Genomic DNA, 23,547 nt, shown 5'->3' on the forward strand with positions numbered 1-23,547 from the left:
TAAATAACAAAAGATTTACAAAAAAAGTAGCCAAATTCCAAGCAAAAAAATCAAGCAACCATTCCATTTTGTCCTCATCTGTGGGTCAGAACGTTTTTGGATTATGAACAGACATTTTGTGTGATATAGATTATTGAAAAACGTATCATAATAAGGGAAATACATATGAAAATGTGATTCTTTGACAACCTGTCGTCCTCAGAGATGTTTTCAAATCGACCAACTTCAGGGACCAGAGGAGGGATTCCTGCTCTCAGCTGTGCGACTAATGTAACACAACAAAACAACAAATATCCAAAATATACTGATATAATATCTATGCATTGTGTAAGCACAGTGAGGATTAACACATGATTGATCTTCCTCAGATTTGTGAAACATTATGCTGTTTGTCAAGTGTTTCCCTGCTCGTAAAGAAGAGTTTCAAATCCAAACCTTCACTTAGGAGAAAAGAATGACATTAGAGAAATAATCATGTGACATTTATAACATTATTGATATTGACTGATATTATCGCCCAGCATCAAGGGATAGTTCAACCAAAAACTCATTATCTACTCACCACTACACTGAAGGAGGGGTGATCCACGCACGCTGCGTTCATGCGTGGATCACAGAGGACGATCAGGTGTAAAACACAGTGTAAATTATGTTGTTTTGTGTCAAATTTGAATGTCGGGCCTTACGGACACTTGAATGACACCACAGGAGCATGTTTTGTTTTTTTCTGTTGTTTTTTACATTTAAAGAAGTTGTCACCATTTTTTGAAAAATCGGATTGGATTTGGCTGCCTCGTTGTTTACCACTGAAACTCCAAAAGTGTTCAGTGGCCTCAAGCACTTCACCCAGCCCTCCATCGGCATAGTGGTGAGTAGATAGTGAGGGAATTTTCATTTTTGGGTGAACTATCCCTTTAGTGGAGAAATATCGTTAGGTTAAGATAGGATAAGATAAGATAAGTTCTAGACTAAATTCCTCTGGCAGCTTGCTCAACGATTACTGTAACACAATATACAATAGAGCACATCGAATAATACAATTAAGAATAAATGTTATACAATAGTATGGTTTTCTCCAATAATAAATTAAAATAAGAGTATAAAGTGTAATTTAAGTGAAATGGAAGCTGTTAGTGAACACAGTATGTCTGATGGGAGCTCTCGGTGTTTTCTCTTGCGGCTTCAGTGCCACACTTTGAGCATGTTCGTGCACTTCCGGAACTTTCGTAATGGGGACCAGCGGGGAGCAGCAGGAGCGACCCTCCTCCTGATGAACGAGCGGCCGGTGTCTGCTCCTCTCCTGCTCCTCCTCTGCTCCTCACTCCTCGCTGCCTGGAGGAACCCGCAGCCAACACGAGGTGAGAGACGGGTCAGTTCACTCACACGTGTTTTGTCTCTGTTTGCATCGTTGTGTTCTGCGTGTGTTTGCGGAGCGACGACAACCAGGCTCCAGACAATAGAGGAGCACGCTGCACCTCCGCTTCCTCCCGGCCGCAGTGCTGCTGCTGACTCCTTCCGTGTTATGAAACCAGCCACCACGCTGCTGCTGCCCCCCCATCCCTGATTTTAATTATTATTATCACCATCTTATTTATTTATTTCTTCAAATCCCTCTCACCCCCCTCGGGAACAAAGTCGCGACCACGACACCGGCGAGTTGACAGATCGGCCGGCGGAGCAGCTGCGATGAGCGGACACTCATCTGTGGCAGTGTTACCTAACAGCCATTTAGGCTGTGAGGGCAAACTAAAGAAATAATCGAGCTTTTGTAAAGAGTTATGTAAATATACAGCTTCACTCCGGGGCAGTGGGGATCCATCTGTGTGTGGCTGCAGAAGTTGAAGGAGGGATTTTTTCTCTGTCAGGGGTTGAGCTGTGAGGTTAAAGAGCACAGGGTGAGTGGCTCCCAGTAGCGACTCACCTTCAGGGATGCACAGCAGTGGTGGAAGGAGCTGTAACCATCACAAAGGTGTTGGTCATGTAATAGGAAGCGATCAGGGATCTCAACACCGTGGTTGAAACGTACTGTTTCTCCTGTTGCCCAGCCTTTGTCGTTTGGTTAAGCGACCACTTTAAATCAGTTTCTATTGAGACTGAAATATTGGACATCAAGTTCCATGTTAGAGCTTGAGGGAGTCTTCACACCTGAAGGACAAAGACCAGGGTTGGTTTTGATTTCAGCAGCAGTTTAGGGAGCAGTCAGACTATAAGCAAATGTGTGACGTTCACACGCGTTGTAGCAGCATTTTCATCTGACACCAGCGTGTTGTCTGTTGGGGTCTTTCTCTTTGAAATGGTTGAATCCGTTCTTATCATCATTTGCGTTGCTGCTGTAATATCACGTTTTACGTTATGACGTTAAGGTTTTACCTCTTTCACTTCAAGCGCAGTACTAGACAATAGTTAAAATGTGCCAGATGAACATCCTTGTCATTCAAACACAATTTCTTCTCAAGAGAAGACTGCTCGCAATCCAATGACACGCTTCCTTTTCTTCTTCTTCTTTTGTCTAATACTGTCCCAACTTCCTGCAGTTGGTCCGAATGTCACAGCTGTCCAAAAAGTCTTTTCACGCTGCAAATGATCCGAACCATGGTTTGTTTGACCCGGACAGAAACCACCTCTTGTTGTGTCCTTAATTTAGTTCTGTTGGTCCGGGCAGTGGTCCGAGGCACCTTCACCTCTCTCACTGGACTAAAAGAAGTGTTAGCTGAATAACACTGGCAAGATTGCATGTCTACTTCCTCACTACGTTTTGATGTCATTCGAGGTGGGACAACTGTGTGCTTCAAGTGATATCCTCCATTTCCCAGCATGCCTTTTGACAAACCTCTAGAGAAGTTGTATAAGCTTGACGCAGGCTGTAGGAGAGAGGTGCTGAGCCGGAGCACGAGATGTCCCAGCTAGGAGTTGTGTCCTTTAATCAATACCAATTACCCAACATGCTCTGCAGCTGCAGTGCATTCTGGTCAGGTGAAGTAGCTGTTGCGTCCTGAGTGGATTTCCTTGTGTGTGTGTGTGTGTGTGTGACTGTTATGTTGTTGTGACAACCTTAAGACACAAACCCATGCTGATTGATTTTGTGAACAAGTTCAGTAAATATAACTCCTCAACAAATACATACATGTGGTTCCCCACTAAAAAAAATTTGCTACATTAGTTGAATATTTAACAGATTTTTGGTAACGGATATTGTAGCTCTCTCTTGTGAAGTCGGATGACTTTTTTTCGAATGTGTGGGGGGGCACTGAACAGGCATTTTGGCTCCAAGTCACACTCTGCATCTTGTTGAATGACCCTTGGCAGCAGGATCATGTTCTCATAATCTGATTCTCAGGTTGTTCTGTCTGCTTCTGCTGTCAGTGTTGATTGAGAGACTTGGATCAGGTAACAAGCAAACGTCTTCCGCCAGACGCAACCTGAGCTGATGAAACCTTCCTGCTGTCTTCTTCTTTCTTTTCTTCTGCATGAAAAACATTGTATGAAACAAAGCTTTTCTTCTGCTTGTTTGAGTGTGTGTCGTCTTTCATAAAGGTCACTGTGTCTTTTCAAATCTAAACCCTGGCCACCACAGTTTTGTTATTGTATTTTTCAATGGACCCAGACACATGCAGACATTTCAGACATGCACTGAACTCTGGATAATCTCCTGGCGTTCTCCAGTATGTGAGAGGCTCTGGAGTTTCCATCGCGAGTCGGTGTTGATGAAGTTTCTAACACACGATAGACTCAAAAACTAAAAGAATACAAATATGTCAGGGAGACAAAGCTGTGCCATATAGAGGATGCAGACAAAAATGTCAAGAGAACTTTTGGTCATAAGAGCTGACGCCACTGTCGATGTGCTGTGGACAAAAACATGTGATATTGAATTCTGTTCTGCTGTGATCTAGTCAATTCTTCTTAATTACTAATAATACTAATCAAGGTTAGTAAGTTTTATTTTATTTCTGTTATAACACAGATTCTCTATATGATTTTAAAAGGATGATCTGGGGCCGCTTCTCTGATTGTCTCTTCGTTGTCCCTCCCTTCGTCCCTACATCGCTCCTCCAGTCTGTTCCTGCTAATGAGCTCAGCGGGCGGCTGAGTACAGGAACAGAACCGCACAGCGGCGACGGTGGGATGGAGGGGGGAGACTTCTGCTGGCCTGCTTGACATTTTCGCACATTAATGGCAGCTGAACATCACATAAGATTTAATGTGTATATGAGATGGGAGGACCTGAATGTGCACAGCGGGAGTGCAAGGCTGGTTAAAGTCAGACAAGCTGTGTGATGTGCACAAGTTCAAACTTTTTGTAAGCAGCATACAAACGAAGACTTGAGTGAAACAACTCTGGCTGTAAGATATTTATTTCTATTTGACTCAGATGTATTCAGGGGCCATTTAAAGCTTTATGAAAAGGAGTAAAGGAAGGTTATACCGATCACGACACAGAGATGCAAGTACAGGTGAGATTCTGTCTCTCTTCCATGTACTAGCTGCAAACCTCATAACTATCGCTTTAGCCAGTCAGTTGAAAGAATAGAACCTAAATTTATGTTGCAAAATGTTCACAAGAGAAGTAGGGGTGCAACGATAAGTCGACGTCGTCGACAAAAATCGATGACAGGAATAGTCGCCGACGAATTTACTCGTCGATGATTCGTTGGTTACGTCATAGCACGTGTTTTTCGTGCCGTGCAGTTGAACTAAACAGCTTCAGCAGCTGAGGAGTGAGCCATCTCGCTTCCTTCCTATCTCTGAAAGTCGCGCATGTGCAATAGCGTCAAAACACGGTCCAATGGCGTCCTCCGCTGCAGCAGCATCGCGCACCAGAAAGTAAAAAGTTCCGGAGAACTTCACCCGTAACAGCCCGAAAAAAAAACTACCTGCAGTATCTGTACAGAGGACCTGCTCTCCATGGAAGCAGGACACGCGCATTTGAGGAGGAGGAGTCACGTGTGACTTCGTAACGGAGACGATGCGGACTCGCCTCTGTCAGATGTTATATATACACGTTTATACCCGTGGGCAGGATTCTAGCATCCATTACAAAAATATGGTTTAAACTTTTTATTAACGAGTTTAAAAGCATTATGTTATCCTATTGCCTGACAAACTTATTTTTTTAATGACAATTATTTAGTCAGAAGAAGACTGTAGTTTCGTTTGTTGATGTTTTTATTGCTGTTACTTTCCCTGTCATTTTTGTTAACAGGAAAAACGAATACTTGATTTTTAATTTATTTGTTTTATTAGCACTTTGCCTGTCCTTGCTTTTAAATGGACAAAAACTTGATTTGTCTTTGCTTTTGTGTCAACAGTACCCTTATATGAAACAAAGTTTATTAAAAGACATTTTTTTTTAATGAAGTATCAATATTTATTGCCTTTATTTTCAGTCATCACATGCCTCGAACAACCTCAAGCTAAATTTAAAAGCTGCTTGCTAAATAAGAGCAATTGAGAATTTGAGTCATTCATAATCCGATTAGTCGATTAATCGTTTCAATAATCGGTGACTAATCGACTATCAGAATAGTCGTTAGTTGCAGCCCTAAAGAGAAGTGATGTGCATAAACTTTACTGCTGCACAGTGCATACTATCAGGACTCTTGAATTAGTGTCAAACCCCCTTAAATGTTTTATATTAAAGTGAAAGCCCTGATGTGCGTCTCTTTATTGGACAGTTAATGCTGAGGGGGTGAGAGACAGAAAACAAGGAGAGAGAAAATTGTTGTATTTTGAATTTGCAACATGAAATTAAACACAAATATTACCATCAGAAAAACAGTTCAGAAATTGGGACATTAACAAAAAGAAAAGGTCTACCTAAAACTTCCAGGTAACAAGCTAGTGCATATTATGAGGAAAAAAAGACACTGGGATTGTAGCTGCGTACATAACTTAACTAAATTATATACACAAGGATTAAAATCTGTTTTTATCTAATATTGAAAAATATTAAACAAAAACAATGACATGTATTTGTGTGCAATAGTCTGTCCTATAGACAAAGCAGATGAATGAGATAAATATTAAAGACTCAATATGTAAGAGTGTTGACTGTACACTTGTGATGGTGAGGCCTCATACTCCTGCCGTTGTATTATTTAAAGACAGTGAGTTGTTCAATGGGCAGTGTTTAATGTGTTGGTTGATGACATGACTGCTTTGTGCGTATGCATATAGAGCACATCCAATATATGTATGGACGTGAACATTTTACTGCTATAGATGGCGTATGGTCCAATTAAGTCTAGCTGATTTTTATCTGAGATCATAAGATTAAGTAGAACATTTAGGTTGGGAAAAATGTTCTGTGAACCGAATATTACATTAGGAAGTAAAGAAAGAAGAGGGTGAGATAGAGATGAGGTAAAAATGCATTGAAAATTCTACACCTGCAGGTGAGGGATAGGAGCAGCAGTGAGTGTTTGACCTACACTCCGTTATAAGACAGCGAGGGGAGAGTGATGCATGCTGGGCAGAGCGGTTTGCTTGCTCTCATTATGGCCATAGACTTTGTATGTGTTTGTTAGCAAGAAAAAACCCTGGACGGATTGCCACCACACTTAGTTGAAGGATGTGTTATCCATGGATGAAACAATTCAACATTGGTGCAGATCTGGATCAGGGGGGCACAGATCAGAGGCATTTTTTCAGTTTCTTTAACATTGCGACATTTTCATTGTTTTTCCATTCGTGTGTCCGTCCAGTGACCCTTGACCTACCAGGTTCTCTCCTCTGACATGGTTGGTTCTCAGTTTGTTTGCACATATGTCTAGGCTGTGATTTGTTGATCAGTATCCATTAGGTACAACTTGTGCTCATCTGTCGTCTTGTTTATCTTCTTGTCTGTGTCCCATATAAATTAATGCTGTGTGTGTGTGTGTGTGTGTGTGTGTGTGTGTGTGTGTGTGTGTGTGTGTGTGTGTGTGTGTGTGTGTGTGTGTGTGTGTGTGTGTGTGTGTGTGTGTGTGTGTGTGTGTGTGTGTGTATTGATGTTACTGAAAATAAACATCTGGGGTTTCTGTAAGTGCGTGTATGCAGAAATACATTTACCGTACAAAGGTTTTTCTTCCTTCTTGGATGAGAGTGGCGCTGATAGATGCAGAGTCTCTGCAGACTTTGTTTTTGTTCCACTGATGATTAAGCTCAGGGGACACAGAGGGTCGGAGTGGATACACAAAACATGTGTTCAGTTATGAGAGCGTTAACAGTTTTACAAATGTTGAGAAGTAAACTCTATACCAAAAAATAATCGCTTTTCTTCAATTTTCTTCAATCTGCTGAACATTTAATAATTAACAAACCATGTAGATTAAAGGTTTTATTAGCTTGGGAACCTTGGATACCGGAAATTACTTCAGTGGCTTATTAAAGATTCAGTTCAAGTGTAAATAAATACTTTTTTAACAGCACATCCATTTTCATCTGTCTTCTTCATGGTGCCCCTCCCCTCGTAAGCCATTTTGTCTTTCACACATCTGATAAACCTGAGAGAGGAGATAAATGCCGGCAGAAAAGATAGTTGGTCAAAGTGAAGATCAGATTTCTTTAATAAACCTTTAGTTGTTTGACAGTGCAGTTTGTCTGTCTTTGGATCTCGGTAGTGGAAGCAAATGCATTCTTGTAAAAATGACCTCAACCATGAATCAGAATTAAACTTAGTCTCAGATCAATGTTCTGATTCATTCTTTACATTTTTTTTAGGGGGAAGCTTCCTCAACATTTGTACAGATTATCAGTATTGTTAATGTGGATTTTGTTTTTTGTTTTCCCAACCTCTCACCATATGGAAGAAAAGGTGGCAAATGCCTTTGTTGCTCATGTTTTAGAATTTATATTTCACTTTAACCTATATTTCACCTTTTTATCTGAACTTGTTGGATTCAGCCAAGTCCTGTTCCCTTCACACTGAAGCTGTTAAACTGCTGTCTTTAAGCTGCCTCATAGGGTCGATGTAGCACAAATAGGTTTAAAGAGGAGATCCTTCCCCACCAATGTCCCTGTGTGAACCCTCAACAAACCCAGTGAACCTACTAAACCCTCACTGATTGGCTAGAAAACAGCAAGCGTCATCCAATGGAGTATCAATGTGGTCAACTGATTTCTGATCCCTCCTCCGCTGCCTCCTGACCCCTCATTCTAGTAGTATTGATCCCTTGTGTAACTACCTTCATTACATTGGTGCTAATCCTCATTATTCGCAGACATGAGAAGTATATTCAACCCTCTTTTTCACTCCAGTTGTTGATAAGCTAACAAAGTTGTGTTTGTTTTCCTTTGTAAAATTGTCTTCCTATGCTGCGGACTAAAGGGAGCTCACGTGGACAGGGATTAGATATATAACTCAGATCGGTCCAAGGGTTTACCTATGTAAAAATATCCTCTGAAGTGTTTCTGTGCAGGCTCGAATTTTTCACTGATCCAGGTCATGTGTGTGTGTGTGCGTGCGTGCGACCTCTAGGTCAAAGTATTAAATACAGGCTAATCCTGAATAGACTTGTACGTGTTGAATGTATTTACAGGTTAGTTTGTCTGAGCGGTATCGGGTCTAAATTAGAGACAGCAGCCAAATTTAGATTGAACTCTCTCTGAGATGAGGTGAATTGAAATAGTGTTGTTCCTCATTATGAAAACAGCTGAAGCAGATTGATGATTGTTAAAGTAACACTGTGGCAGATTTTGAATCTATTATTGGGGTTGTTGCTATAAAACAGTTGATTTTTGATCAGTTAATCAAAAATCTCCTAATTAGTAATTTGTCAAGGAACAACAATAAGACTGTGTCCACTAACTGCAGGTGTTTTTATACAAGTTAAGTAATAGACAGTTCACATTCTAAATATGTTTGAGTTTTATTTGACCTTTTGATTTTTCCCACAATGCAATGTACAAAGGAAACTGCTCAGATTTAGGACAAATATAATGACTTGTGGGTGACTGTTTACAAAAAAAACTTCTGATGCCTTCCAGTGCTGGTGAACTAACAACTTTTTAAAGTTAGACGGACATCTAACAAGACCTTTCATGGAATAACATATATGACTTTTTGCCCTCAATACAAAGTACAGAGGAGGCCATATTAGCCTTGGTGGTATGCAAGATGAAATTATTGCAAACAAAATAAGAGTTTGATCTTATGGTGACTATAGAGAAACTCAGGGAATGACAATTAATTCTGAGGGTGTCATGAAACTGTAAACAAAAATGTATGGCCATCCAATACCTTGACTAGACCTTTAACGCAAAACTATAAACGTAAAAAAAAAAAAAAAGCAATTTAAAATTTTTAATGACTTCTTGTTAATCAATAACCAATTAAAAATGGAACTTTTAAATGCTTAACGATTTATCAATTGCTCACGGAAATAATAATAAAAAGAAACGTATAGATTCTACATTCAGAAATGAGGTTTAAAAAAGTCAGAAACAATGTAACAATCTTTAATCTATTAAAGAACACAGCATTTTTTAAACAGATAATCATTTTATGATGCTAGAAAACTTATAAAATAATTCAAATCTTAAACAGTATATTTCAAATACAGTGTATTTGGACAGAAAATATGTGTTATGTTGCTTTTTGAATGAAAACAGCCTGACATGATTGGTACACACCCCCCACCACTGCGGACTCATACACTAGGCTTCACTATTGTGTAATTCTGTTACACAAGCAGGGGAAGTGATGACGACTTAAGTCTGTAAGCCAGTCCAATATTAAAGGAAGGTGTTATACAATATCCATTTTTAGAACCGTAAAATTAAGTTTAAATCATTAAGCTGATTTTGATTGTTCAGTATTTTGTATTCTTGCAAATGACCTGTACTAAGGAAATGGGTGGAGCACGATCCAGGGACCTGGATGCAGGGTGTCATCTGTCCGTGAGGCTCTTAATGAATCAAATGAGGAGATTGATCTGTGGTAGGTGGTTATACATTTTAAAAGATACACCTCCACGACTCCATCTTAAATAAATTTAATCAACAGTCTACACATTCTGAACTCACACAATCACTTCTTTTTGAGGTAAAGGGGAAAGGCTTTTTAAAAGACCACACTTCGGCTCGATGCTCTTTAATTCAAAGTGTAAAGCTGGTCCGTGAGTGCAGTGTGCGTGTGTGTCTTTGATAGGACCATTATGAACCTACAGAGGGAGGTCCTCACTTTCTGACCCACTTTAATGGGCTGTTTCGTGGTTACCACTTTCATGGCTAGGGGTATGCATTTAGTTTTGATGGTTAGGGAAAGGGGCTAAAGAATGTATTATGCCAATGAATGTCCTCGCTAAGATAGATGCACAGACCTGTTTGTGTTTCTTTATGAGAACTATCTCAAGGCTCAGACCTTGGCAGGACATTCGCTGACTCCTGACCTCTAAAGAGCTGTGGATGGTTAAATAGAGATGGACTGACCTATTGTTCACAAAATAGGAAATACATGCAAAGGTGACCTACTGTATAACTCACTCACTAACTGTGTGTGTGTGTGTGCGCACTATGCTCTTCCATCTTGGCATATCTTGTATAACTATACTTTTTCCGAGCTGAACAGTGGCATTATTAGGCAGATCTTATGTAAGTTGGCTTATGCAAGCAGCCGTCTTCACGTTGCCTCCCCCCCTTTATCATTCAATTTTATTCCTCCCTCCCCAGCCCCACCTTCCTCTATGTCTCTCTCTCTCTCCCTCCCTCTCTTTCTCTCTCTCGATCTCTCAGAGGCTTTCTAGAGGTAATAACATGGTGTCTGTGGGTGCTGAGCAAGTCTCTCAGTATTTGTCCATTAAGCATTACATTCCTGTGTAAGAATTGTCTGTACCATTTGTCTGAATCACCCACTGTGGCCGTGATGCAAAATAAAGTGGTAAGAAATGGTGTGTGATCAAAAAAGATGCTGACAATGGGTATCACGCTGGCAAAGGATACCGATCTTCTCTGCATGTGTTTTTGTCTTAAAATAGCACTTTAGAACTCAAACAATAGCTCCATATGAGAAGTAATCAGTTTGTCCACTCTGGAGAAGTTTGTCTTGTAGTCAGTAAATACTGTGTAGAAGGAATGGCAACGATAAAAGGTAAGAGCAGGGATTTCTGCTTGGATTCATTACATTACAAGTCATTTAGCTGCAGTTTTATCCAAGGAAAATCATTATTCAGTGCATTCAACATCTACGAGGGGCCATTCCGGGTTCAGCATTTTGCCCAAGGACACTTCGGCATTGGTTGGGATTCGGGCCACCGGCGTTCTGGTTGGAGGACAACCACACTTCCCCTCAGCCAAAGCCTTCCATTCAGGAAACATTGTTAACAATGAGACTTTTTTTTTTTAACAATGCCTAGCAGTGTTTCCAAACGTCTCTGTTTTAAGCAATCGAAAAAACTCCACCTACTCTGCTACTTTCACGTCTGCTACAGCTGCTTGTGGTCGACTTAGGCTAATTTATGGTGCCTTTACCTCTGAAAAGACATATCAAATAATATAACATCACTTCCCACGTACTACCACATGTCCTTTACATTTGCATAGTTGTTAATCAATACACCCGATCGAGGCCAGCACAGAGTCGAGAGTTTTGACAACAAACATGTTGACAGTGAAGGAGGTTGCTACACTGCCCCACAACGATTTCCTGTGGTACTGCTCTGTTTCGTCTGTTTCGTCCGTATCCATAAGCTGTCGGCAGAAGTGCATACATACGGACTAAATGAACTGAGTATGGACAGATGGAAAGAAAAGATAGATTCCTGGATACCAGTGCTGAACTTGTCATACTGGATAGTTGTTTTTAGACATTAGCTTGTGGAGAATCTGGGTCTGGACTTGAGACTATACATATGAACAATTCAGCTAGAGGATTTCTGCTCAGATCACGCGTTTTGTCTTTTTAACAGCACATCGACTCTGGCATTGGCCCTTATCACCGAAAGCTCACTTGACTTATTTACTGGTGTCTTCTAAATCTGGAAAAAGTCCAGAGCCTTTCACTCGGACATCGTCTTTCTCACATACAGCCCCTCCGAAAAATGTCCGGAGATTAACTGGAGTTAAGTGCATGTCTGAAAGCAGCTTAAATGAGTCTGTCCCAGCATAAGATCTTTACTCACTGAATGTAGGTTATCTCCCTCCCCCTGTTTGGTCACGGGGGTGGGGGTGTTTTTAGGACACCAGACAGACTAGACTTCTCCCCTCCCCCGCTCCCTTTTTATTAAACCCCCTTCTCTCACATCTCTTGTCTTTGTCCATCATCTTTCATGCTTCCCGTTTCTTTATTCTTACCCTCACATTTTGCCTGCTAGCGAGAAACGGCACTAGCAGGCTAGGCTAGCGGGCTAGGCTAGCCACCATGCTAACTGCGGTGGTAACAGTGCAAGAACCCGCCATCATTAACATCCTGTTTCCATATTCAGAGAATTTAAATTGCTGCTCACTCCGTCTGGCCCAGTCGCGAGAAATGCTCTCCCTATGTAATGTTGGCTAAATCAGAGATCTGTGGATAACACTCCTGGCCCTGCTCTAGGGGGTTATGTAAGGTAAGAGGATGCAGGGGTAGAGCAGGAATGTTTACTTTTTTGTTCAAGTCTTCAACTCACAGTATGTGAATAATGAATGGTAAAAGCTCTGTCTTTGCGCATTAGCAGTAGTTTGGAGTTCTCATCAATTCAGTTATTTGATCATGAAATATGTGCTTGATTTGGTGACATCACTGGTAACTGTGGTAACCGCAAGCATGCTTAACGATACAGGTCCTGTCTGTGTTCATGGATCTATAAAAAGATGGGATGCTGCTGATAAAATAGAGTTCGGTTCATTGAGTTACTCATCTGATGAAAAGGGTTTACAGGTTTCATTGTGTCTTTTTTAACCTTTAAACCGTAAACATGTGAACTATAGAGTTCTTCATCAGTCTTTCTCATAAGGGGGAAATAGTCTCTGAGTCTGTTTGACTGTTCTCCGGCTTCCTCCCACAGTCCATAGACAAGCAGATTAGGAGTCAGTTAAATGGAGACCCTAAATTGAGCAGAGGTTAGAATGTTTTTTTGTCTCTGTATATTGGCCCTTTGATTTGCTGGCGACCTGTCCAGGTTATAACCTTGCCTCTCATCCAAGGCAGCTGTGGCTCCAGCGTCCCTCAAAGTGGTATAGAACATAAATAGGTGAATGGAAATAGTCTAGACTGATAAACATCACATTAAAGGCCCAGTTTTTAAGATTAAGGTGAAAGGGATCTATTGGCAGAAATTGAATATAAATTAATACTAGTGAAGTTTTCACTTAAGTGTTTCACCAAAATATTACAAATTGTTTTCTTTATATTTAAATACTATATATTTACATCAGGAGCAGGTGCTCTCTACAGAGGCTGCCACGGGTTCTCGTTTATATTTGGAAGAGGAGGGTAAGGTGAGGGGTATTCAGCTGCAACATGACACTTCACCATTAAATTCTACATAATGAACCGTTAATCACCCCAAAGCACAGTGTGTACTTGTGTTCTTGCCTTTGTTTAAAATGAATCTCAAGCAAACACACCTGTACTGATAGCTTTACGTTGTTTTAATGTAGAAGGCTTTGAACAGTTTTAGTTAATCTCATGACTGAATGATCTGACTTCTCCTTTTCATCCACTGAGTAAACACATCTGGTCCTGTGAAAAGCTAGCTTCACCACATATTACTGCATATTATAAACAGTCAACGGTTTATGTATAAGGTTACTGAAAAGGCACAGGCAGAAGCAAAATGCTTATATAATCCTCTCCTACATTTCTGTCCCATCTAATTTATCCGCCAGATTTAAACAAACAAAACATACAATGTTTGTAACCCTCAAATATAGCTTCACAGACCCTTTTTTAAAGCAAATTTGGGCATACACATTTTAAGGTTTACATTTGCATTGTTCCACAATCTCACCCCAACAATTGAAACATATCTTGGTTTGATCCTATTTTTTTGCTTCTTGTACCACAAAGTTACAAACCTCTCTTCGATCATATTTACTCTCCTGAAATGAAAACTAACTTTAGAAACAACGTGGGAGATGTTTTAATTTGACTCTAAACATTAATAGCATTATTTTATAATATATCATGTCACGAATGCGCTGTCATGGTGATCAGCATAGTGGTGAGTAGATAAGGAGTGAATTTTCCTTTATTATGAAAAATGTGAACTATCCCTTTAATGGCGGAAATTACAACATCTCTCTAAATGTCTGTTTCTTCAAAACGATTCACTGCCATTCGACAAAGACAGAGTATGTGTAGTTAAAAATCTGTGTAGAGCTCCGCACCGTCTGTGTTGTTGGAGTTTTAGTGTGAACAAAAGCTGCATTTAAATTCAAAAACTTCTCGGGTTCAGTTGTTTGGTTTCATCTAAAATGTCTTTGTATCAAAAACAACATGAAAGTTGCTCTCGTCTCATTTCATTTCCCAACCGGTTCCATTTGTAAGCTCTCTTGTTCTGAACAATAAGCTTCACCTGAGCCGTTCCCTGTGGAGCAGAAAGTGTGTCAGATCAGTGCAAAGCCGAAGGCAACACATCAGGACGTTTGTAGGAGAACTCCAAAACAGCTTGTTGCAAAGGATGCATTCAACAACACACTTACCTGCAGAACATAATGCAATTCTGTGCAACAGCTGTGAGGATTTTTTAAAACTGTCATGGATTTCTACTCAGTCCTTTTGGTGGATTCTCGGCTTTAATTTGTTGTGAACGATTTCATTAGATCTTAATATGTTTGTATCATTTTCTGCACCCAGGAGATGTCAGTCATGCATCAATAAATGGTCTTTGAGAAACGTTAAATGTTATTTTCTCAGAATTATTCCCAGCCAGTTGCATCTGATTACATATTTCACCATAAAGTCATGTCAGGTTAGAAGAAACAAAATATGTGTGACCTACATGGAGCCGCTCAGAGCAGCCAAACCTACAGAGAAGTGTAGGTTATGTAACAGATATTTTACAGTGGGACGTCCTGACATGACCAGAACAGGTTGGCCTGCTTTGCTCTGCTATATTATATTACCCAGAACATGAGGCCAATGAATCCATGTAGTTTTTGGCTGAATGTGACTTCCAAGTTATGTAGGTTAATAGCAAGCTGTACTGTATCTCTGTGGGAGTTTCATGTGATCTGCTTTTCAGTTTGTGTAGTGTAAGTGAAATGTTGCTTTTACTATGGAGGTTATTCCCATCTATATTCAAGAGAGTGGTCTTAAAGTTTGAAAGCTGGACTTTTTTGATTTAATGTTCATAAGTTTTAAAGCTCTCATTCAAAACCCTGCGCTCACACTCAAGTTGTTTTCAGACATGACCTGATGGTAAAATCTGGAACTTCTAAAACACACAGACACCGTCCTCGGCTCTTTTCACCACAAACTCTCTCGTCATCTTGATCTGTCTCTTCTACGTGTATGACACCATGAGATATATTTGTTTCATTTTTGCATTCATCTCCCGTTAGAAGCATCATGACCCCCCCCCCCAACTCGCTCACAGTGAATCCAATAAGGGGATTCCCTGCTGTGCCTACACATCGAATTCACCTGGATTTCTACGGACTTAATACCAGAAGGTCAGGCGGGGAAATACTGCAGAGACTGCAGTCTGTCACACATGCACCTCCTCCATAGGAAATAGGGAGCATGTCTGAAAGCAGCTTGCTGAAGGACGTCAGGCTGTGATCCGGCTCTTATGGGGTCGGCAGCAGATCGCAGATAAAGTGATCTAATTTTGGTCAGCTGTCTCAGTTCGGCAGGACTGCATCACTTTGGTCACTTGAGCGTGGAAGACAGCCCCGTCTCTACCGACATGTTCATGTGCTTACTCCAACTTTAACTTTCTAAAAAGAATATCTTCAGTAGTAGTACTAACATTTACTAATACCCTCTACTTACGAACACAGCAGTGTTAAGGCCAATTTATGCCTCTCCGTTTTTTCTATTACGGACAGATAAGACCGCCCTATCCGTCGTGAAACGTCCTCTCCGAGGGCTTCGGACAGCTTTTCGTACACGTCTGATTTTTCTAACTATCCGTCTTCATGTTGGAGACCCGACGGACCGCTCTTGGCTGTGATTGGTCCGCGAACGACATCATTTCCGTATGACGTCATTTCCGTATTTCCGGACCTCAAACTTCCTGTTTACATGTAGCAACAAACACGAACACAACTATGATTCTACGATTAATGTGACGTGTGTGTTAAGCCAGCGGAGTTGTCCGGCTGACGGTGGCTCGTTAGAGCACTGAGGGCATGTGTGCACGGTCACATACGGTTATAACGAGCTTTCAAAACGGCGCTAGCAGGCTAGGCTAGCGGGCTAGGCTAGCCACCATGCTAACTGCGGTGGTAACAGTGCAAGAACCCGCCATCACGACTTTAATTCCACTTCTATCATGACACTGTTTCTATAATACCGTCAGGTTAGAAGCAAACACTGGATAGTAGTAGTTAGTGTCGGGAGTCCCTGCTGACTGTGTGTGGAAGCTGGGGGGAGCTAGGTCCGTGTAGCTTCTAGCTACATGTAGCCTCAAGCAGATTCAAGCTGTGGAATCAGCAACACAGTTTGGAAACAAGACCGGGGAACCGCTGAGCTAAGAAACGATTACATCAGCATTTTGACCCGCTGGGTGTCACTTTATTTAGTTCTGTTAGTTGCCATGGTTCAGTGTGTGGGACGCAAGCTAACATGTAAACAGAGACACGTGGACTTCTTCGTCCCAAATGGGGTAGGCTTCTCTGAGCTCGTCTTCCGTTGCGCCACCTATGGGTTTGGCGGTGAATTTTTTCCGGACGTAGACTGACGGAGAAGTAAAAATCAAAAAGACTCTTTGTCTCCCGCTGAGACCTCTCCGAGAAACGGACACGTAGTAGTATATAAGAGCCTTTAGCCATAGATGTTCAATTTTTATATTCTCCCACAACCCGCGACAGACGCACAGAAAGACCTCCCAGCCAAATTCTGCAGCCACCACATCCCTGACATTTGATGTTACATAAGGGTGTCACTGATCCAAGTACGGTATGTGCTTGTTCCCTGTTTAACTGTAGTGCACTTTCCCAGCAGCGGTTCATCTGTGGTTGGAAACCGTTTCATGGTCTCTGACTCTTTTGGGCAACAGAGTGTGAGAATAAACATCCAACGTACACAAGTGTCCTGTTGCAAGAAATGACTCAGGATTTGTTTTCTCACAGCAGGTTACTTTGTGCTGGATCAGAAATGCAAAATGATCCTCACATTACCACTGTAACATTGTGGTGTTAGAATTCAGAGAACTGCTATAGAGTTTTGAATTCTTGGTTCTATATTCTCAAATTTGTCTTTTACTTAAAAAGTTTGTGTCTGTACAAGTTCCTTTAAGTTGAAGGAACTTAAACTAGGATTTAAAATATATTTTAGAGAGAAAATCTTATTTAAGTAATCTTTATTCCTTTTCTTTTTTAACAAAATGGATTTTTAACAGTGCTCTACAGTGTTGCCATGATTGCTGGCTCGTTGTCTCAAGACAGAAAAGCACCATCTGTTGAAAGAGCATACAGTGTGTTTATGATCATGTGCAGCATGGAAGTAGACATGGTGGTTTCACAGTGGTAAAGTTAGTCACACCAAATCTTTAATTACTGTGATAACCGCAGTTAATTAGATTGTACTGTAACATGAGCTGCCTTTGCTCTGGCCTTAGCTTGCAACTGTTGGCATAACGCAAAGAGTTATCTACCTTTCTCTCCTCCGTTTCCGCTCTGCTCCACATGTTTTGTGTTGTTATTTTATATTTTATATTTTTATGTCATTTGCACCTTACAACTTATTTATTTTTACCTATTGTTTTACATGCTCATACTTTGTTAATTATGGTTGTTTTGTTTTTATGTGCACATTATATTTACAAAAATTTCCCTATGGGTTGTTTTGATTGTAAAACAAATAGCTTCCTCAGCAATTAAATCCTTCCTTCTTCAATGTTCATGTTGTACATTTTATACACTTGGGATCTATATTCATAATTTTATAGAATTTTTTTTATTCTTTAAATATAAAAAGCTTTTCAGCACATTTTAACACTGTTTTGATAATACTGATAACCATGATAATGTTGATCACTATAATAATGGTTCAAGCTCTCACACCATTACATGGAGGTAGATTGACGTGGTTGCTTCACTATAAAATGTCCACGGGATGAGGTAGAGCAGAATGGTTTGGATCATATAAAATGAAAAAAGAAACCACAGTGTCTTTAAGGCATTTTATTCTGTGGTAGACATCCACAATATGTTTGCCTTGATGAGGATCAGTGCTGCAGCAGTGATTGCCTGTGTGATGTGTGTGGCCCCTTCACATAGTCCTTGAGCTGATTTTAAGGAGGTTTTCAAAAAATAAGACGTAACGAGAGCCAGCTGTTTATTTCTGCTCATGACCTTGCTGCCATCATCCCAGCTTCCCTGCCCTATTCTACAGGTTTACATTTCTGTAGCCATCTGTGACGTCTGAGGTCATAAACACATCTGTGTTTTTGGGAGACTAGCGCGTCAAAGTAAATCTGGAGTTCACCAGATCCTTTGTTACTGGTTTTCAGCCGAGCAGCGAGTCCATGACATCTAGCTCTGTTGGATTTATGAGGCCTGTAAAACCGCCCTGTCGGAACAATGATTCAAGTTGGCTGGAGCTACCTGTTGTGTAATCTGCTGTGAAACGTTATGTAAGGTGAGCTGGGGGGGTGATCAAAAGTAAAACTTGCTGTGATAGTACTGTGTGTCTGGCTTCATCTGAGTGGGAGTGAATACGATTTAAAGGCTTTGTTTTTAATTCACATTTTTGGGGGGTATATTTAAGGCCGTGAAACAATTTGCTCACAGACCTCGATGAATTAATGTGAATCATATCATTGTCTCGTGGAGAACCTTCGTTCTTTGCCGTAATTTCTGTACTTTCAAGTCTTCTTTAATACTGTTGATGTCGATTATGATATCTGTTATAATGATATTTGTGTTCTCGTCTGTACCTTTTATAAATTTGACATTAAAATAGCGATCATGGCTCTTGTATAAGTAACATAATAACTCTGCTATAAAACAAAAGGGGAACAAAACTTTGCTTTTAGTAAACCACAGCTGAAAATGAAGGGATGGCGGTAGCCTGTGGTTTCCCTTTTACGATCGTTTCAGTCCAGCTCAGAGAAAAACCTGTTAGTAATGAGTGTATAATTTTGCTGCCGCTGCTGAGAGCTGGGGCTTTAAAAGCATCTTAAAAAGTCCTGAGAGCACTTCATGTCTCTCAGTGGTACATTTGCTGCTGTCTTTCATCCGCAGGTCATGATTATGTTGGTTACGTCTCACTCTCTCTCAGATGGATTTTAAAATGTTCCTTTCTTGTCTTTTAGTAAATCAAAAATCCTGGAGAAGAACGACATGTGCAATGTGGCAGGAACAAAATAATCTGAATTTATTTCCTTCCCTCTGGAAGAAAAAAAACATTATCAATACGAATTCTGCTGATGAAATTAAAATAGAATATCGTTTTTTATGCCGCTCTCCGTTTCAGCTTTACCCCATTTGTTAACATTTTATTTATTTATTCGTCCTCTTTGTTGCAGGTGTGTGTGGTCCTGCCATGCTGAGGTAGCAGCAGCCTGCAGGTCAGGATGTCTGATGTAGAAGAGGGGCAGCTGAATGGGAGGAAGAGGGAGATAGCGATCTGTTACATCAGCGATGAAGATGAAGACAACGACGGAGACGATGAGGATGAGCGGATACCTGGTGAGTCATGTTGCTCCCAGTATTTTTTAAACCATTTATCAGAAACGAGAACCATGGAGGGATTCTTTAAGTAGTTTGTATTTATCAGTTTACTTCATCCACTCGTCATGCTGCAGGCTGAAGCACTGAATCAGTTCCATACTACTGTATTTAATATAGTGTAGTTTTTAGTGTCATTTATGTTGCATTTATTTGGAGGCTGCATTTTAATCTGGGGGGACAGTCATGTGATATGCGTTTTCAGGTGTGTGGTATGGATGAAGATTGTTTCTGATAAAAGCTTAAGTACTGGACAGAAATCAATTTAAAACAGTTAGATGGAGCATAAATGTCTGAAACTCACTGTGACGTTGGTTTAAGTGTTGATCAGCACAAAGAAACTCCAATAGAAAAAAAGGATTACTTACAACTAGGGCTGTCAAAGTTAACGCGTTAATCTATGAGATTATTGTGCCCGAGATTAATGCGATAAAATATTTTAACGCAGTTAATGCAACTTTGTTTACTTCCGGTGGGCGGAAGAAAATTCAGCTCCTCGAGCAAGCTGCCAGCGTCGCCCTCACAGGTGACCACTGCACCTCAGTCAGCACTCAGCAATGACAATCACCTGGGTGTCACAGCTCATTTTATTGACAATGTATGGAAAACTAGATATTTTGCGTTGGAAGTAAAAAAAAGTCGCGTTATACAGCGCAGGACTGTGCGGAGGAATTCCTCGACGCACTTCAAACACAGTCCGTCAAATGATAAGTCCCGTCTGAATGAAAGCACAGCAAACTGCACAAGGACAGCAGGAAGAGTCGCTTGTTCAAGATGTTGCCACCCGGTGGAATTCTGCCCTCAAACGGATCCAGTGAAACAAGGGTCCGCTTGCTGCCTCCCTGGCTTAGCACAAGACCAACATCTCGATGTTGATTTCACCGGAGCTGGCTGAACTGGAGAAGTTGGAGAAGCTACTTGAACCAGGCAGGCAACTCCACTCTTCTGTCCTCTCATGTGCACTTTTTTTATCTTCCTCGAACTGTGTGTGTGTGTGTGTGTGTGTGCCCATGTTTGTCTCACTGCGGGCCTGCGCTGGGGAGCTGTGGTGCTGGGGCTCTAGCAGCCAGGCTTCGGCCCACCTGACTCTGGCTCAAAACGATATGGTTGCAACATTGTATCTTCGTCTCCAGCACTCAAAACAGGTCAATCTGAGGATGGTTGTTTTAGACAGGGTAAAAAGGGTGCTGTTTTAAATGATCCTTGTGGTATTTTGACCAAAATATGTTTCAGACATTTCATTAACACCCCAAGGAACCATATCAACTCTGGTAAAATGGGCATACAAGGGACCTTTGAAGTAGCAGAGATCTTCCTGTTTTCATTTTCATGTTTGTTTGCACTTTAAGTTTTTGCACTTTAACATGACAGATTTGAATGTCAGTTCAGTTTACCAAGGCCACTTGTTATGCTGTTGTGTGTGTTGTTCAATGTTAAAGATGACAGTACCAATGGTGTCTCAAATACACTTTTTTTTTTACCTTTTACTAATCTGGATTTTTCAATGAAGAAAGAAGCAGTGTTATTGTTTTCAAGGACATTGGGAATATTTTCAGCTGTTTTTTAAAAAAAATTTTTTTTACACAATTTATCATACATGATATTTAACGACCTGGCTGCCACTTTATAGGTAGGTGTTATAGGCCTGAGCCTGCTTGAAAACACAACATTGTGTAAAATACAGGCTGTCTGAAGTGATTACTCGTTAATTTATAAGATTTAGTCTTTAGAAGAAAAACAAACTTTTAATCGCGATTAATCTAGATTAATGAATTTCAAAATGTGAGATTAATTAGTTAATTTTTTTTAATCTATTGACAGCCCTACTTAGAACACAAAGGTGTATGGGTAAAGAGACAGATGTTGACACCTTGATGTTGATAACATGAATCGAGGACAAACCCCTGACAGTTTTCTTTTTTGTTGTTGACTTCTACTTCAACAAACAAAATTCCATTTCCTCATTTTCCAGACATATAAAAATGCATGTGCAGACTCTCTTTCCTTTTAATGTTGCTGTTGGAATAAACTGAACCACTGTTACGTCCACATATGTGACCAGACCGACTTAGCAGCCTCTGGCCTGTCTCCTCCTCCCCCTCATGTCTTCTGTTGCCAATATGTGTTGCATAACCCAATGAATCATCTATTAGTTTTATTTGTGTGTGTGTGTGTGTGTGTGTGTGTGTGTGTGTGTGTGTGTGTGTGTGTGTGTGTGTGTGTGTGTGTGTGTGTGTGTGTGTGTGTGTGTGTGTGTGTGTGTGTGTGTGTGTGTGTGTGTGTGTGTGTGTGTGTGTGTGTGTGTGTGTGTCAAGATTTTAAACTTCAGTTGGATAACTGAAGTGGCGTTTGTCTTTCATTGTCTTTGACCTCATTCTGGAGATAAACTTCTGTGGATTATTTTTGTGGCTCGTCACTGTCGACAGCCAGAAGCGTCATCATTTCAGGTTTTCCCACCTGTCCTTCCCATTTTGGTGAACATGATATACAGTATCTCAAGGAAGGCCTTGCAGGAGTTTTGTACAAACTAGGGCAGTGCTGTTCTTAACCTACCTGTCTGGAATGGGCTGTTCTCTTGTCCTGTGCTGAGGCTCTGGAGCTACATCCGAATTATTGTCCAGGAAGTGATTGTATGAATGTTCCTGCCATGACTTGGACAATAGAATGAACTGAGAAGATTAAGATGATCAAATGTCTCTCAACCTCACAAAACAATAATTTGTAGGTTAACGTTATGAAATGATGAAGTGATGACATTTTATATCCAATAAGTCAAACGTCGGCTTCAAATTATCTCCACTTTTATTGCCAATATAAATCGTCATTGCTCAGGAACAGAATGAGAGCTTGTGACTCGATTTCCTGCAACTTGACTGTTTGGCGGAGGCGTGCGACTGGAAGGCTGTAATTCTAGTTAGGATATGTAATGAGAGTTGGAGGGAGGCGGGGCTGCGCAATCAGAAAGCACCTTGTTAAACTACTTGTCTCAGATTGCATAGACTAAACACATAACAGTAACATTTACCTCTGTGCTTTTTCATCAGATTCGAGATGGATTGATAGATTTAACAGCACGAATAAGACGTTTTCTGTAGTTTAAATCTTTTCTTCTCTTTTCTTTATTAACACTCTCACTTTTTGACTCGGAGTGTGTGATCATCTTCTTCCATTTGTATGTGTACTAGATTGAAATATGGATGTTGAAATACAAAACATGTACCGGCTCTTTGAGAATTATAACTTGGTTTAAGGGTTAAAGTTAGAAGTAGGTTAAAGTCAGGGTCAGAGGCTGGATTATGCATAATTTAAATGACGCATACTCATAAGTGTAGAATTACAAATGGGTTTGGTGTGCCCTTGTTTGGGGTTTATCACTCTGCCATAGTTAGAGGTTACACAAGCACATCATAAAATCGCCCACCCACCCTGCGTAAACACATATTGATTAATGTATGTTTATGTCTTGTCTCTCCTTGTGTTTCTGATTGTCTATTCTGCCTTTCCTTGCATGTGACATTCTTGATACAGTGGAAATTAACTATCAAGTATTGCAAATATGCTGGATTTAAATCTGTGTATTATTCCCTTTGAAATTGCAGAAAGTGTCAAAAAATGTTTAAGAAGTGGGAACAAAAGTTGGTTCTGTCCCCTGATCTGGATCCACAGCAAAATTTCTTGCGTTCTCCCCTGACCTATACCTCATACCTCCTAGAAGGGTTTTGGGTGTAACATGCAATAAACCAGTCTGAG

General features: G+C 40.6%; 1 protein-coding gene across 1 annotated transcript in view; it reads left to right on the plus strand.

Moving 5' to 3' along the window:
* Nucleotides 1-1,304: 1,304 nt before the first annotated feature.
* LOC133005779 (helicase ARIP4-like) overlaps nt 1,305-23,547 on the plus strand; it is a 70,952-nt gene continuing 48,709 nt past the window's right edge. The window contains exons 1-2 of the mRNA XM_061075562.1: nt 1,305-1,358; nt 19,596-19,758. Of these exons, the coding sequence (XP_060931545.1) occupies nt 19,644-19,758 (115 nt within the window). The 5' untranslated portion in view covers nt 1,305-1,358; nt 19,596-19,643. The remainder of the gene's footprint in view (nt 1,359-19,595; nt 19,759-23,547) is intronic.

The sequence above is a fragment of the Limanda limanda genome, chromosome 7 (genome assembly GCF_963576545.1).
Source record: "Limanda limanda chromosome 7, fLimLim1.1, whole genome shotgun sequence".
Classification (NCBI taxonomy): domain Eukaryota; kingdom Metazoa; phylum Chordata; class Actinopteri; order Pleuronectiformes; family Pleuronectidae; genus Limanda; species Limanda limanda.